At 41.5% G+C, this 17,239-nt stretch overlaps 2 protein-coding genes across 18 annotated transcripts in view; one reads left to right on the plus strand and one right to left on the minus strand.

Annotated features, from left to right (window-relative positions):
* Positions 1-17,239, plus strand: part of LOC118702294 (carcinoembryonic antigen-related cell adhesion molecule 1) — an 813,263-nt gene that overhangs the window by 791,312 nt on the left and 4,712 nt on the right. For 11 of the 16 annotated variants that reach the window (XM_045570944.1, XM_045570949.1, XM_045570942.1 and 8 more), the window contains 4 exons: positions 286-564; positions 3,286-3,412; positions 4,449-4,501; positions 5,133-5,317. In XM_045570944.1, the coding sequence (XP_045426900.1) occupies positions 286-564; positions 3,286-3,412; positions 4,449-4,501; positions 5,133-5,302 (629 nt within the window). In that variant the 3' untranslated portion in view covers positions 5,303-5,317. Of the gene's footprint in view, positions 1-285; positions 565-3,285; positions 3,413-4,448; positions 4,913-5,132; positions 5,318-10,103; positions 10,107-17,239 lie in introns of those variants that run through there. The other 5 variants (XM_036408089.2, XM_036408087.2, XM_045570955.1 and 2 more) reach the window with 4 other exon arrangements.
* The window catches only part of LOC118702324 (carcinoembryonic antigen-related cell adhesion molecule 1), a 112,484-nt gene that overhangs the window by 72,029 nt on the left and 23,216 nt on the right, over positions 1-17,239 (minus strand). The gene's annotated exons all lie outside the window — the stretch shown is intronic.

Genomic DNA, 17,239 nt, shown 5'->3' on the forward strand with positions numbered 1-17,239 from the left:
ATCAATGGGAGGCCCCAGCAACCCACACAGAGGCACTTTATCCCCAACTTCACTTCAGGTGATAGTGGTGCTAAAACTACAGATGTCCTGAGAACAGATCAGGGTTCATCCTGTGGTAATCTAGAGGTAAGAGGGAATATAACCCCTCACCTGAACAAAGGTCCTCACCCTCAGAGGTCAGAGTCCTCCTCTGGTGACCTTTACAGAGATCACTGTGGACTGTGAGTGGCTGACATCTGTGATGAAGGAGCCCACTCTGTCAGTCACCTCCTCTGTTCTCCACAGAGCCAGTGAGGAAGCCCGCCCTCCAAGCCAGCAATGCCACAGTCACAGAGCATAAGGAAGCCGTGGTCCTGACCTGCCTCTCAAATGACACTGGGATCTCCATCCGGTGGCTCTTCAAGAACCAGATTCTATCTCACAAGGACAGGAAGAAGCTGTCCCAGGGCAACAGCATCCTCACCATTGACCCTGTCAGAAGGGAGGATGCTGGGGGTTATCAGTGTGAGGTCTTCAACCCCATCAATTCCAGCAAAAGTGACCCCTTCAGGCTGGACGTACAATGTAAGTGACTCCTTGTCCCCTCCTAAGTCTCTCTGGGAGGATTGTTCTATCAATAGTGTGATAAATGGATAGAAGACACATGGGCAGAATGTCAATCAGGAGACAATTACATATCAATTACAGCCAAGATGGAATTAGACATATAAATATTTATTTGGAAAAAAAATCCCTGTGAAGGAAAGGAAGTGGGAGGAGTCTGGCACATTCCTCAGTCAAGGATGCAAATCTAGTTATTGTTTATGAAAAGAAAATAAATATATAGGTTGCAGTGCCATCATTTTTATTTGTATGTTTGTCTTTTACCCATCTTTGTGAATTAACTTTGGAGGACAACAAGCCATCTGAATGAAAAGTTTTAAAACTATGAAAGATTATTATGTAAGAACTAGAGGTCTGGGGCATGAAATTCATGCATGGGAAGGGGCCCTCAGCCCAGCCTGCTCCCTCTCCAATCCAGGACCCCTCAGGGAATATCGGACTGCTGGTTTAGGCCCGATCCCTGGAACATCCCTCTCACAACTGAACCACTGGTTCTTAATTGCTCACCTGCCTGCCTGCCTGGTCACCCATAACTGTTCCTCACTGGAATGATCGCCCCTTACTATCTCTGTGTGCTGGCCTGATTGCCCTTAACTGTCCCCTGCTGCCAGCCAGGTAGCCCCCAACTACCCACTCCCTGCTGGCCTGGTCTCTCCTAATTGCTCTTCCCCTGCCTGCCTGGTCACCTCTCACAACCCTACCACTGCCCTGGTCACCCCATGCAGCCTGCTGTTCAGTCATTTGGTCATTCCTCACTACCTCCCAGGTGACCTGGTCGCAGGCAGCCATCTTGCGAAGGTGTGAGGGTTAATTTGCATATTACCTCTTTATTATATAGGATACTTAGAGAGCATTTAAAGAATTGAAAATTACTGTTTAGCTGGCAAACTAAAGAAAAAAACTCCTGATATTCAGTCCCTTTCAGACAATTATTTTCAAGCTTTAGTTTGCACAGGAGATCTTTATGGTGCTCCTAGACTCTGCCCATAAAAAATCTGATTCAGAATGTCTGGAGTGGGACCCAGAAGTTTGCATTTTTAGAAAACATCCCAAAGAGTTTTATTATAGATGATCTTTGAAATACAACATTTGGACATGCTGTTTTTAAGGTCTTAAGTAACTCTAGACAACATCTGTAGACAAACAATAGGCCTAGCGTAGTGTTTTCTTCCTAGAATCTCTGTGGATCTCATGCAAAAGTCAAAGGAACACAAACTCATAAGATTCAGTGACTATGGAGCTAACGACCCCTCTAACCTAAAGAGCACTTCCAATTGTCCATAAAGATTATCAAGGATGAATATCTGTAATGACCAACCCATTACTTTCACAAGAGGACAGTAGGAGGCTGCCCTTTAACTCTGCCGCCTGGGATTTTGGAAGCTCCAATCGCTTTCCTAAAATGTGATCTTTCTCCATGAGCCCTGGGTTTATGAGGTGAGAACCTATCACTTCCCAATGCACCATCTCTCTGCTAGGTCCCCTCGGGCATCCCTATTTCCAGGAGGGAATGCTGTGGACAAAACAAAAGTGTTAGTGGTGACTAAATGGGATGGAATCATCTACTTCTGAAGGAATTACATGTGCCCCTCTCGGGATGGTTGGAGAGCACATGCCTGTTTCAGGTTAGAAAAGGGAGCTGGGGGCTCACAGACTGCCTGAACAGCAACATTTCCACAACCTATGTCAGTGCGCCTTCTGGTTTGCCACCACCCTCCTTAAATGGAAACTCTTTTTTCATGGTATAGGAGCTGGCAGAACTTTTTGCTCTAACATGAATAGAAAAAAAATTCTCCTGCACAAGACACTTTTAGGTTTATTTGGGAAGTTAAGTCTCAGGAAGAGACCTGTTTTAATTTTTTTTAAATCAACCCTGGAAGTAGTGAAGGGAAGCAGGATGGACAATATCTTTAGTTCCCCGGCAGCTCTCATTTTAGACATGTTGAAAACACCTCCAGTGCCACCTTTTTTTAATGTTTAAAATTTTTTCTTTTTATTTTAGAGAGAGCAAAGAGAGGGAGAGACAGAGAATTATTGATCAGCTGCTTCTTGCTCTCCCCCTACTGGGGATCCAGTCATCAACACTGGCATGTGCCCTGACTGGGAATTGAACTAGTGACCTTTTGGTGCAGGTTACGATGCTCCAGCCACTAAGCCACACCCACTAGGGCTACAGTGCCTTCTAAGAGAGTACCTGAAAGGCTGATGGTGAGTCCCTGAGCTAAAGTTACCCCCAAGATGAAAACCATTGCTCACAGCATTGGGTTTATTTCAAATTCCTGCTGGGAGCCTGTGGGATGTCTGTGCAAAGCAGGTGGTGCATTCACCAAGGAAACCGGACTAGCACATGTTCATGGCGGCCACACCTGGTACAGAAAAAACATGCTGCCATGAAAGGTGGGAAGTTATCAGCTTTCTTACCTTTCAAAAGTTCCAAACATATCTCAGTGCAAAGAGGCCAGGATGGAATTGTGGCAAATTTGGGCACCAACCTAGAAATACAGTGAGAGAAAGAATTACAAGGATATAGTGAGCTATTTACCTCACAGAAACCCTCCCAGGGGAAACTTCTTCCTTGCAGGAACAAGTAGACACTACTTCATGTTGAGAGTTGTTTCCCAGGGCACCCCCACTGTAGAATAACATCCCCCCACTCATCCTTCTCTTTTCTATCCATGACAGATGATCCAACACTACCAAGTCCTGGCCTCTCGGATGGGGATATTGTTGACATCATGGTTGGCACCCTGATTGGTGTAGTTCTGATAGCAGCCCTGGTGTGCTTCCTGTGTATCAGAGAGACTAGAGGGTATGATGGCCCTCCCTCTTGTCCTGCTTCCTCCAAGACTGACGACCATGTTTGGGAGAGGGAAGGAGACTTCCTCCCTGTCTCTGGGCCTGGATCTGCTCCTCCTCCTTCTCAGCACTGATTCCTGAGGCCTCTTCTTTATTGGTCTTTAAGTTTCCTATACCCCTCTCCATTTGGGACATGGTTATTCGCATCCCCCTCTGGGGGGAAGATCTGATTATGTTCCTTGGTCCTAGAGTCAGGAAAACCAAGGCCCAAGAAGGAAAACAAGTCAGTAAATGAAAAAAGGAGCAGGAGAAAGCAAGTTGTGTGCTCTGTCAACCATAGAAAGAGGAGAAGAGAGGGGAAGGATAGGAAGAGAACTTTAAAAAGAAGCTGGGACCAGACCAGCCAGTGTTGCTCAGTAGATGGCATTAACCCATGAACCAGGAGGTCATAGTTTGAATCCCAGTCAGGGCAAATGCCTAGCTTTCAGGCTCAATCGCCAGTAGAGGCATGCAGGAGGCAGCTGATGGATGATCCTCTCTCATCATTGATGTTTCTATTAAAGCTGAAGTCAAAGGCCTTTTGGATAATAAATAAAGTAAGAATGAAAACAGAATCAACAAAACCACAAGGTGCCCACATTTAAATAGGCTCAAAAGCAATTGATAAATAATAGACCTTTGTGCCCTGGCCAGGTGGCTGGGTTGCTTGGAACATGGTCCCATAGAAAGGTTGCAGGTTCCATTCTCTGTCAGGGCACATACCTAGATTGAGTATTCTATCTGCAGTTGGGATCTATCTCCTCTCTTTCCCTTCCTCTCTCTGAAATTAATAAACATCAGATGAGGATTTTTTTTTAATGGACCTGTGTGAACATCAGGGCATCAGAAAAGGAATACACACTGGAAAGGACGGTGGATACTGAAGAGGAGCCGTAGGAGGAAAGGCAATGCTGACTTTGGTATAAATGATCTGTCAGTGTCCTTCCTACTTCAAGGAGGAAAGAGCCTGTGCTTGGGAATAGCAGTCACAGTCTCTGATATTTGTTTAGGGCAAGCGACCAGCGCGATCTCACTGAGCACAAACCCTCAGCCTCCAACCACAGTAAGTAAAGCCATCACCAGTGACAGCTGGTGTGTTCCACCATGCGCCCTGCCCTAGCAGGGAAACCTGGTCCCAAGGACTCAGTACCTTCTGAACTTTTAGAGGGGATCTCCATTTCCCAACATTAGGTTGCCATGGGTCCTCACACTCTTCTAGTCACAAAAGATCCCCCTGAGACCCAGCCCTGGGAGAGACTCACTCAGCCAGACCTGGCAGGCCTGAGAAAGATAGACATGTTTTCCAAAGCCATACCTCACCTTACACCTTCCCCTCCTTCTCTATTAGGGATGTGGGCACTCTCCTTTGGTGAGACTTTCCCTGTCTTGTGGTGCTTTGGGTGCTTTCCCTCCTTGCCAGGGGTGCCTGTTGCTGAGAAACACAACTGGGCAAAAACAACGTCTTGTGAGCTGGGGGGTGGGGGGGTGGGGATGTTGGTACTAACACCCTGGGTCTGGACCACAGATTCTGAGAGAAGAGAAGCAATTCCCTTAAGTAATCATGGGCCACATCCCACCCCCTCCAACCACCTGCCACCTCCTTCAGCTAGAAATCACAACAGCTTAGGAACACCAAGACTGTACAGTAATGTCAACTTAACATTTTCATGAATTGCTAACTCTTTCAACTCCAGGTGAGGGCCACTCTGACAACCCATCTGACAAGCTAAGCACAGCCAGTTTCACTGGCTCATTTTCTCATGGACATACTTCTATAGAGAGTGGGTTACTCTTGAAGACAGAAATGCGATCAAGTTTGAATCAAAGTTCCTCAATTAGCAACAAACCAAGATGTTTTGGTTAACTATTCCCATGGGCCTACTTCATGCAACAGTGTGGGCTCTGGAGTTAGAGCCTTTGTTTGCATCCTGGCAGTAAGTGTGTGTTCCTCTGTGACCTTGGGCAGGTAACTTAATCTCTCTGATCTTCACCCTGTCAACTGTAAACACGAAATGCTGCATACTTCAGAGAGCAGCTGAAGGAATGAAATGAGATAACACGTGCAAAGCACCAGCACAATGCCCAACATAAGGAAGGCACTGGGCATTCTCCCTCCTCTACATTCAATCTGATCCTGTTCTCCCCGTCAAGGGATAATGTCCATTCCAATGGGTCTAAGGTCTTAGTTCCTTCACTTGACAATAACTTCACTGAGCTTCTCTCATTTAGCCTTTCAATAGAGCACACATATGTGTTGAAAAGTGCTTAAAGCATATGTATATGTTAACAATGAAAAATTATCACAAGTTGAGCACACCCTGGTAAGGAGCACTGAAATGGAGAAACAGAACATGTCATCTCCCTGCAAAATGAAACCTTCCAGTCACTTCTCTACAAAGAGTAACCACATCCTGACCTCCAATGCGCTAGATTATTTTTGCCTGTTTATGCTCTTACATTAAATAACACAGTATACCCTTTTATGTGTGTTGTTTCTTTCATTCAAAATGGTTTCATGAAACTTATCCATATTGTGGTATGCATTTGTAGTTGTTCATTCTCATTGTAGTATCCTCTTCCATTGTATGAATAGCATAACTTATCTTCTTTTTAAAAAAAATATATTTTATTGATTTTTTACAGAGAGGAAGGAAGAGAAGTGGAGAGGTAGAAACATTGATGAGAGAGAAACACAGATTAGCTGCCTTCTGCACACCCTCCACTGGAGATGTGCCCGCAACCAAGGTACATGCCCCTGACCTGAATTGAACCTGGGACTCTTCAGTCCGTAGGCCGACGCTCCATCTACTGAACCAAACTAGTTTCAGCAGCATTATTTATCTTCTAATGGTCATTCAAAGGATGACAGCAGGCAGAGAAAATAGAAAATAAAAATCCTCCAAAGCTAGAGGTTTCAAAGTGCTGCCTAATCACAGGAGGCAAGGTGAGAGGGCCTGACCTGGGACACTGATTTAATCGACCACTTCTCATCCCTTTCAGATCCATGAAGTTACATACACTTTGCTGAGTTTCAGTGGCCAAGAATCAGAGACCAAAGTCAGCCTCCCTATCCCCAACAGCCACAGAACCAGTTTATTCAGAAATTTAAAAAAAAGTAACTGCAACCAGCCCTGCTCATGACACTACTAACTGATTCCAAGTCTCATCTCCATCACTAAGAGACTCCTTTGCCCTCAGGGAAAAGGAGAGGATGGGACCACAACCTTGGAAGATCACACCTAGAAAAGCACACCTGGAAAGCCTCCCCCCTATTTTCACACTCTGCCTCCCCCCCCCCCGCTTAATTTGTCATGAGGCAGTTCCAGGCTCTGGCTCACAGCCCCTCCCTTTGGTGTCAACAGCTGAAAGGGAGTCTGTAGGAAGCCCAGCCTTCCTTTGCATTGAAATTTGGCTCATTAAATTAGTATCAGAACCAACAATGTACAGAGATGGCTCTTTAAAAAAGCAAACTGAAACCGGTTTGGCTCAGTGGATTGAGCATCCATCTGCGGACTGAAAGAGCATGTACATTGGTTGCAGGCACATCCCCGGTGGGAATTGTGCAGGAGGCAGCTAATCGATGTTTCACTCTCATCGATGTTTCTAACTCTCTCCCTTCCTATCTGTAAAACATCAATAAAATAGCCGAGATCAGTTTGGCTCAGTGGATAGAGCATCGGCCTGCAGACTAAAAGGTCCCAAGTTCAATTCCAGTCAAGAGTATGTACCTTGGTTAAAATAAATACACACACACACACACACACACACACACACACACACACACACATATATATATATATATATATATATATATATATATATATATATATAATAAAAAAGCAAACTTCTGACTAAATTGTTAAGAAAAAAATGAGAGTGAGCACAATAAGCAATATTAGGAGTAAAAAAGGAAACAATGCCAGGAGGCAATAGGAGGACATTAGGAGCATCCGTATTGCAAATATTTGAAAATTCAATTAAAAGAATACTTAGAAAAAGAAAATGAAACCAAGAACTCAGTCAAAAAAAGAAAGAAAAGTGTGAGTAGCCCTATTAACCAATAGACAAACTGAGTTTGTATTTTTAATCCTTCCAATAAGGGATATATATAACCTAGATTATTTGACAGGGAGTTTTCCAAATATTCAAAGAACAATTAATTCTATTCTTACACATGCTCTTACAGAAAACAGAAGAGAACACTTCCGGAGCACTGATTGTGTGGCCAGTATAATGTTGACCACCAAATCAGAAGAAACTTGCTAGACATGAGCAGAACAGAGACAATGAGCCAGGTATAGAGGTTCACCAGGGCAGAAAGCTCCAGATGACTAGCAAGGGGCACAACTGAGAAAACAGGAACCTATCCTCCCCTAACATATCATTGGTCATGCGGTTTGGACCTGGGATCTTTCACATCGCTAATCAGGCACTTTAGACCCCCACCCCCACCCCGACCTTTTCCTCCCTAAAGATAATATCTAGGCTTCAGTTGCATTTCAGCTCCAGGCCCAGAAATGAAGAAAAACTAGACAAGTGATACAGGGCTACCTCAGGACTAATAACTTCCTGCCCTGGCACTGACTAATCAGTGGGAACCACAAGCCTAATAGAGTACACCTAGGAAGCTGATTCATATTCTATAAAGACCCTCCTCTGAAACCTCCCCTAAGATTTCCACCTGCAAGAAACAGATAAATATGCTCAGGATAAAGGACCCCATGTGCACTCTCCCTCTAAGGAGCATGCCCTTCCCATTCTCCCCCACCCTCCAAGCACGTATCCCTCAACCTCTAAGGGACCCTGTGAGACTTGCAACCAGGGAAGCAATGGGCAGCGGCAGCTTGTCCCAGGCTAAGCCCCTGAACCTTTCTCCAAGGCCCCCTTTTCTCTGACTTATCAGAGAGTCAGAGCAGCCCAGCCTAGGCTTCTATTTCATGGGAGGAATCAAAGAGATGGGATGGGAAGAAACAGGTAAAATGCAAGTTCCTGATATCTTGTGTGTGTGTGTGTGTGTGTGTGTGTGTGTGTGTGTGTGTGTGTTAAGTTGCATGTGTTTCTTATATATTTTTCTCTTCCCTGGCTTTATTAAGGTATATTTGACAATGACAATTGTATACCTTTAAAGTATATAACTTGATGATTTGATATACATTGCTAAATAATCATCACACACTACGCAATTAACATATCCATCAACCTACATAGTTATCTTTTGCTTGTGTGTGTATGTGCGTGGGCTTTTTAATTTAGTTTATTAGGATGACATTAGCAGATGTGTCATTGTTAAATATCTTCTCCCATTCAATAGGTTATCACATTCCCTATGCTGTGCTTTACAACCCCATGACTACTTTGTAACCACAAATTCGATCTTGTTAATTCCATCACCTTTTTCACCCAGCTAACCAATCCCCTATCTGGCAACCATCAGTTTGTTCTCTGTATCTATTGTATAAGTCTGCTTTTGTTTTATTTGTTCACTTATTTCATTCATCAGATTTCACATTTAAGTAAAATCTATTGGTATTTGCTTTGTCTGACTTATTTTACCCAGCATTATAACTTCTTGGTCCATCCACGTTTTTGCAAATATAAGATTTCATTTTTTACGGCCAAGAATAATCCATTGAATATATGTACCACCTCTTCTTTATCCAGTCATCTCTTGTGGACACTTAGGTTGGCGCAATATAAATAATGTTGCAAGGAACTTAGGAATGCATATATTTTATTTTTAGTTAGTGTTTGGGATTTCTTAGGATAAACACCAGATGTGGCATTGCTGGGTCATATGGCAGCTCTAATATTATTTTTTTTATGAACTTCCACACTGTTTTCCATAGGGGTTGCACCAATTTGCAATCCCACCAACAGTGGACAAGTGTCACCTCTTCCCACAATCTGGCCAACTATTTTTATTTGTTTATCTATTTATTTTTAATATATTTATTTTAATTTATTGATTACAGTGTTATATATGTGTCCTTATTCCCCCATCACCCCCTCATACCCTCACCCGCCTGTTGTCTGTGTCCATTGGTTAGGCTTATCTACATGTATATAAGTCCTTTGGTTGATCTCTCTCCCTTACCCCCACCTTCCTCTACCACTCCTCTGAGGATTAATGGTCTGTTTCTCTGTCTCTGGGTCTATTTTTGTTCATCAGTTTATGTTCTTCATTATATTCCATGAATGATTGAGATCATGTGATATTTATCTTTCTCTGCCCAGCTTATTTCACTTAGCATAATGCTCTCCAGTTCCATTCATGCTGCTGCAAATGGGAAGAACTCCTTTTTTACTGAAGTGTAGTATTCCATTGTGTAGATGTACCACAGTTTTTTAATCCACTCACCTGCTGATGGGCACTTAGGCTGTTTCCAAATCTTAGCTATGGTGAATTGTGTTGCTATGAACATAGGGGTGCATATGTCCTTTCTAACTGGTGTTTCTAGTTACTTGGGATATATTCCTAGAAGAGGGATCACTGGGTCAAATGGGAGTTCCACTTTTAGTGTTTTTTTGGAAACTCCATACTGTTCTCCACAGTGGCTGCACCAGCCTGCATTCCCACCAGCAGTGCACAGGGTTCCTTTTTCTCCGAAACCTCACCAACACTTATCATTTGTTGATTTGATGATAGCCATTCTGACAGGTATGAGATGGTACCGCATTGTCATTTTGATTTGCAACTCTTGGATGATTTAGTGACTTTGAGCATGTTTTTATTTATCTTGGCCTTCCTTCTGTCTTCTTTTGAAAAGTATCTATTTAGGTATATTGCCCTTTTTTTATATTTTATTGATTTTTTTTGCCCCACTCCCTCCCTAGAGTTTTATGTCCATTGGTTGTACTTATATGCATGTATATAAGTCCTTGGGTTGATCTATTATCTCCCCCAGATCTCCCTCCCCTCCCCACTGTAATTTGACAGTCTGCTTGTTCCTTTACTGTCTCTATATCTATCTTTTGGTTCATCAGTTTATAATGTTCTTTATTATCCATAAATGAGGGAGGTCATGTGGTGTTTCTCTTTCATTGATTGTATTGCCCATTTTTTTAAAAATAAATTTTTATTGTTCATATTATTACAAATGTTCCTTTCCCCCCCTTCTCACCACACCCTCTGCCCTTTCCTCACCCCGCATTGTCCTCATCCATAGGTGCACAGTTTATATTCAGTCTCTTCCCACATCCCCCTCTCCCCTTTTCCCCAAGAATAAACAGTTCACTCCCCTTCCATACCTCTGATTCTATTATATTCAACAGTTAATATTGTTCATCAGATTTTTTTTTTTTTAGTTTCCTTGGTTTTTAGATTCACTTGTTGATAGTTACATATTTGTTGTTCATAATTTTTATCTTTATTTACTTTCTCTTCTGAAAGAACCCCCTTCAGCAATTCATATAATTCTGGTTTGGTGGTGATGAACTCCTTTAGTTTTTTTTTTATTAGTGAAGCTCTTTATCTGACCTTCAAATCTGAGTGATAGCTTTGCTGGATAGATTATCTTTGGCTGTAGGTTCTTGCTATTCATCACCTTGAATATTTCTTGCCATTCCCGTCTGGCCCGCATGGTTTCTGTTGAGAAATCAGCTGACAATCATAAAGGTGCTCCTTTATAGGTAACTACCTTCTTTGCTCTTGCTTCTTTTAATATTCTCTCTTTGTCTTTTGCTCTTGGAATCTTAATTATGATTTGTCTTGGTGTGGTCCTCTTTGGATTCCTTTTGTTTGGAGTTATGTGCGCTTCCTGGACTTGTAAGTCTAATTCTTTCACCAGGTGGGAAAAGTTTTCTGTCACTATATCTTTCAGTATGTTTTCGATATCTTGCTCTCTCTCATCTTCTGGGACCCCCATAATTCTGATGTTGGTTCGCTTGAAGTTGTCCCAGAGGTTTCTTACATTATCTTCAATTTTCTGGATTCTCAGGCCTTCTTGCGTCTGCAGAGGAGTGTCTTCTGGCTCTTTATGTTCCAAATCTTTGACTTGATTCTTGCGATCTTCCATTCTGTTTTTAGGACTCTGTATAATATTTTTTATTTCAGACAATGTATTCTTTATTTCTTGTTGATCCCTTATTATTTCTAGTTGATCCCTTTTCATATCCTCATAGGTCTTGTTTATTTTATCAGCCTTTTCTAGGAGATTCTTGAACAACCTTATAAGTGTGGTTTTAAACTCTATATCCAGTCGGTTTTTGTCCTCCATTTCTTTCCTTTGTGATCTATTTGGTTTAGGCATTTTCGCAGGCAGCTTTCCTGATGGGGCGGGGTTTCAGGGTGGAGCCTACAGCCTTGGCTTCCTATAGCCTTGGCTTCCGTCAGCCCCGCCCTATGTGACTCCTGAGACTCAGGGTCCTTCAGTACTTGTTGCGAGCACCTCTGAGAGAAAGGTGCCCTCGATTTTCACCTGCTGCCAAACTGTCTATGCTCTCCCCTAATGAGTCCGATATTGGGGTTCAGTTCAGTTGGTAGTGGGATTGGAGGTGGCGTTCAGAGCAGTCTGGAGCCCCTGTCGCCTTCCAGTCAGGGCAATCCTGCGGCTCAGCCAGCCGGCCCTTCTCTGTGCGCAGTGTGCACGCCTCCAGGGCCTCCGGGACCTCCTTTCGCCGCTTCCTTGGAGTCCCGCCTTACAGCCTGGCTCCCTATGGATGAGCCTGGGTCCCCGGGGTCTGGCCTAGAATTGGGGTTCAGAGCAGTTGGAGCTGGGCCCAGCACAGTCAGAGCTTTTCTCTCCTTCCCGCTTGGGACCGCCAGCCAGGCACTCGGCCTCCCTCCTCTCCGGCTCTGTCCTCTCCGCACGCGCCGTGTGTCTCTGTACCTTGGGCTTTTACAGCTCCTCCGCGCTTCCTTCTGGTTTTCTCCTTGCTTCTTGTTGTAGAATTTCCAGTCAGTTGACTTTCCTGTAGTTCTGGGTAATGTCCATTTTATATTTTAGTTGTATTTTGTTGAAATTGTTGTGTGCGGCTGCGGCTAGTTGCCTACCCGAGCAGCCATCTTGGATTCTCCGTGTATTGCCCATTTTTTATTGGGTTGTTTATCTTCCTTTTGTTGAGTTGTATGAGTTTCCTGTGGATGATGGAGATAAGTGGTAATATTGGCAGATATATTCTCCCGTTCAATGGGCTTTCTTATTGTTTTGTTGATGGTTTCTTATGTTATGACAAAAGATTTTTATTTTGATGTAGTCCCATTTGCTTATTTTTTCTTTAGTTTCCATTGCCCTAAGAGCAGTATCAGTGAAGAAATTACTTTGGCATATGTCTGAGATTTTGCTGCTTGTGGATTCCTTTAATATTTTTTCATGGTTTCCTATCATATGTTTAAGACCTTGATCCATTTTGAGTTTATTTTTGTGTATGGTGTAAGTTGGTGGTCTAGTTTCATTTTTTGCATGTATCTGTCCAATTTTCCCAACACCATTTCTTGAAGAGATTGTCTTCACTCCATTGTATGTTCATACCTCCTTCGTTGAATATTAATTGAGCATCGTGGCTTGGGTCAATTTCTGGGTTCTCTATTCTGAACAGTGGCTTTGTAATACAGCTGGATATCTGGTATTGAGATCCCATCTACTTTGTTCTTCTTTCTCAGAATTGCTGCAGCTATTTTGGGTCTTTTTTATTCCAAATGAATTTTTGGAAAGTTTGTTCTAGGTCTGCGAAATATGCCATTGGTGATTTAATGGGGAGTGCATTGAATCTATAGATAGCATTGGGTAGTATGGACATTTTGATGTTGTTGATTCTACCAATCTATAAACATAGTATGTTCTGCCATCTTTTGTGTTTTCCTATATTTCTTTTATCAGTGTCCTATAGTTTTCTGCGTATGTGTCTTTTACCTCCTTAGTTAAGTTTATTCCTAAGTATCTTAATTTTTTGGTTCGATGATAAATGGGATTGCTTTTTTAGTCTCTCTGTAAGTTCATTATTGGTGTATAGAAATGCCATAGGTTTCTTAGCATTAATTTTGTATACTGCTACATTGCCAAATTCATTTATTACATCTAATAATTTTTTATGGAGTCTTTAGCATTTTCTATGTACAATATCATGTCATCTGTGAATAAGGACAGTTTTACAATACTTCTTATTTTCCAATTTGGATGCCTGTTATTTCTTCTTCTTGTCTGATTGCAATGGCTACTACTTCCAACACTATATTGAACAGGAGTGGTGAAAGTGGGCATCCCTGTCTTGTTCCTGTTCTTAGTGGAAATGGTTTTAGTTTTGCCCATTGAGTATGATGTTGGCTGTGGGTTTGTTATATATGGCCTTTATTATGTTGAGGTGTGATCCGTCTATTCCCACTTTTCTGAGAGTTTTTATCAAGAAAGAGTGTTGAATTTTGTCAAATGCTTTTTCTGCATCAATTGATATGACTATGAGATTTTTTTTCTCTCAATTTGTTTATGTGATGTATCATGTTTATTGATTCGATAATATTGTACCATCCTTACATCCCTGGGATAAATCCTACTTGGTCATGGTGTATGATCTTTCTGATGTATTACTGGGTTAGATTTGCTAGAATTTTGTTGAGGATTTTGGCATTTTTGTTCATGAGGGAAACTGGCCTCTAATTCTCTTTCATTGTGTTGTCTTTACCTAGTTTTTGGTATTAGAATGAGCTTGGAAGTGCTCCTTCCTCTTGAATTTTTGGAATAGTCTTGGGAGGATATATTTTATTTCTTCCTTGAATGTTTGGTAAAACTCCCCTGTGAAGCTGTCTGGCCCTGGGATTTTGAGCTTTCGTTTGCTGAAAGCATTTTGATCACTGCTTCTATTTCTTCCATAGATATTTGCCTATTAAGATTTTTAGAATCTTCCTGATTGAGTTTTATAAGGTTGTATTTTTCTAGGAATATGTCCATTTCCTCCAGGTTGTCTAGTTTCCTGGAATAGAGTTGTTCATAGTATTTTTTAACAGTCCTTTGTATTTCTGTGGGGTCTGTTGTTATTTCTCCTCTTTCATTTCTGATTTTGTTTATTTGGATCCTCTCTCTTTGTTTCTTGGTAAGCCTGGCTAGAGGTTCATAAATCTTGTTTATCCTGCTGAAACCAGTTTGGCTCAGTAGATAGAGCATCAGCCTGCACACTGAGGGGTCCCAGATTCAATTCCAGTCAAGGGCCTGTATCTTGGTGATGTGCAGGAAACAGCTGATCAATGTTTCTCTCTCATTGATGCTTCTAACTCTATCTCTCTCCCTTCCTCTCTGTAAAAAATCAATAATAATAATAATAATAATAATATATATATATATATATATATATATATATATATATATATATATCTCCTTTTTAAAAAAAATCTTGTTTATCCTTTCAAAGAACCAGCTCTTGGTTTCATTGATCTTTTGTATAAGTTTTTTTTTCTTTTGGTCTCTATGTCATTCATTTCTGCTCTGATCTTCATTATTTCCTTCCTTCTGCTCACTGTGGCCTTTTCTTGTTGTTCTCTTTCTAATCCTTTTAGTTGTATAGTTAGATGATTTATTACCACTTTTTCTTATTTTTTGAGGTAGGCCTGTAGAGCTATAAACTTCCCTCTCAGGACTGCTTTTGCTGGGTCCCATAGATTTTGGATTGTAGCGTTTTTATTGTCATTAGTTTCAGGATGTTTTTAATATCTCCTTTGATTTCTTTGGTAACCCAATCACTGTTTAATAGCATGCTATTCAGCTACCAAGTGTTTAAATTTTGGGGGATGTTTTTATTGTAGTTTATTTCTAATATTATGCCATTGTGGTCTGAAAAAATGTTTGATATGATTTCAATCTTCTTGAATTTTGGAAGACTTTTCTTATGACCCAACATGTAGTCTATTTTTGAAAATGTCCCATGTGCACTTGAGAAGAACATATATTCTGTGGCTTTGAGGTGAAATGTTCTGAAGATATCAATTAGGTCCATCTGATTTAGTGAGTCATTTAGGATTGCTATTTATTTGCTGATTTTTTGTCTACAGGATTTATCTAGTGATGTCAGTGATGTATTAAAATTACCTAATATGATAGTATTGTTGGTGATCTGTCCCTTGATATCTTCCAATAGTTTTTTTTTTGTGTGTTTTTTTTTTAATGTATTTGGGTGCTCCTGCATTGGGTACATATATGCTTATTGGGGTTATACCCTCTTATTGTATCAATCCTTTAGTATTATGAAATGGCCTTTCTTATTTCTTGTTATAGCCTTCACTTTAATGTCCATTTTGTCAGATATAAGTATTGCTACCCCAGTTTGTTTTGTTTTGTTTTGTTTTGTTTTCATTTTTATTTGTCTGAAAGATATTTTTCCATCCCTTCACTTTCAATCTTTTTCTGAGGTGGGTCTCTTGTAGACAGCATATATATGGTTCATGTCTTTTTTATCCATTCACTCACTTGATGTCTTTTGATTGGAGCATTTAGTCCATTTACATTTAAAGTAATCCCAGTCAAAAAATGGGCAACTGACCTAAATAAAATCTTTTCTAAAGAAGACAGAAGGAAGGCCAAGAGACATATGAAAACATGCTCAAAGTCACTAATCATCCAAGAGATGCAAATCAAAACAACAATGCAGTACTATCTGACACCTGTCAGAATGGCTATCATCAACAAATCAACAGATAACAACTGTTGGCAAGGATGCAGGGAAAAAGGAATCCTTGTGCACTGCTGGTAGGAATGCAGACTGGTGCAGCCACTGTGGAGAACAGTATGGAGTTTCCTAAAAAAAAACTAAAAATGGAACTCCCATTTGACCCAGTGATCCCTCTTCTAGGAATATATCCCAAGAAACTATAAACACCAATTAGAAAAGACATATGCACCCCTAAGTTCATAGCAGGACAATTCACCATAGCTAAGATTTGGGAATAGCCTAAGTGCCCATCAGCAGGTGAGTGGATTAAAAAACCAGAGTACATCTGCACAATAGAATACTATGCTGCGGTAAAAAAAAAAAAAAAAAAAAAAACAAGGAAGTTTTTACCATTTACAACAACATGGGTAGACCTGGAGAGCATTATGCTAAGTGAAATTGCCGGGCAGAGAAAGATAAATATCACATGATCTCACTAATTTATGAAATATAATGGACAACATAAACTGATAACTAAAAAACAATCCAGACACAGAGAAACATTGATCAGAACCTCAAACTTCAGGGAAGGTAGGGGACGGTGGGGGTAATGGGGAGAGATCAACCAAAGGACTTATATGCATGCATATAAGCATAATCAATGGACATGGACAACAGGGGGGTAAGGGCATGAATGAGGGGAGAGTTGGGGGAATAAGGACACATAATAATACCACAATCAATAAAGAAATTAAAAGAAAGAAAGTTCCCACCAAAATCAGTTTGGCCCAGTTGATAGAGAGTCAGCCTGCAGACTGAAAGATCCTGGGTTCGATTCAGGTCAAGAGCATGTACCTTGGTTTCGGGCACATACCCAGTAGGGGGTGTGCAACAGGCAGATGATCAATGATTCTCTCTTATGGATGTTTCTAACTCTCTATCCCTCTCTCTTCCTCTCTGTAAAAAAATCAAGAAGAAGGAGAAGGAGAAGGAGAAGGAGGAGCAGGAGGAGGAGGAGGAGAAGGAGGAGGAGGAGGAGGAGGAGCAGGAGGAGGAGGAGGAGGAGGAGGAGGAGGAGGAGAAGGAGAAGGAGAAGGAGAAGGAGAAGGAGAAGGAGAAGGAGAAGGAGAAGGAGAAGGAAGGAGAAGAGAAGGAGAAGGAGAAGGAAGAAGGAGAAGGAGAGAAGGAGAAGGAGAAGGAGAAGGAGAAGGAGAAGGAGAAGGAGAAG

The sequence above is a fragment of the Pipistrellus kuhlii genome, unplaced genomic scaffold (assembly GCF_014108245.1).
Source record: "Pipistrellus kuhlii isolate mPipKuh1 unplaced genomic scaffold, mPipKuh1.p scaffold_m20_p_38, whole genome shotgun sequence".
NCBI classification, from domain to species: domain Eukaryota; kingdom Metazoa; phylum Chordata; class Mammalia; order Chiroptera; family Vespertilionidae; genus Pipistrellus; species Pipistrellus kuhlii.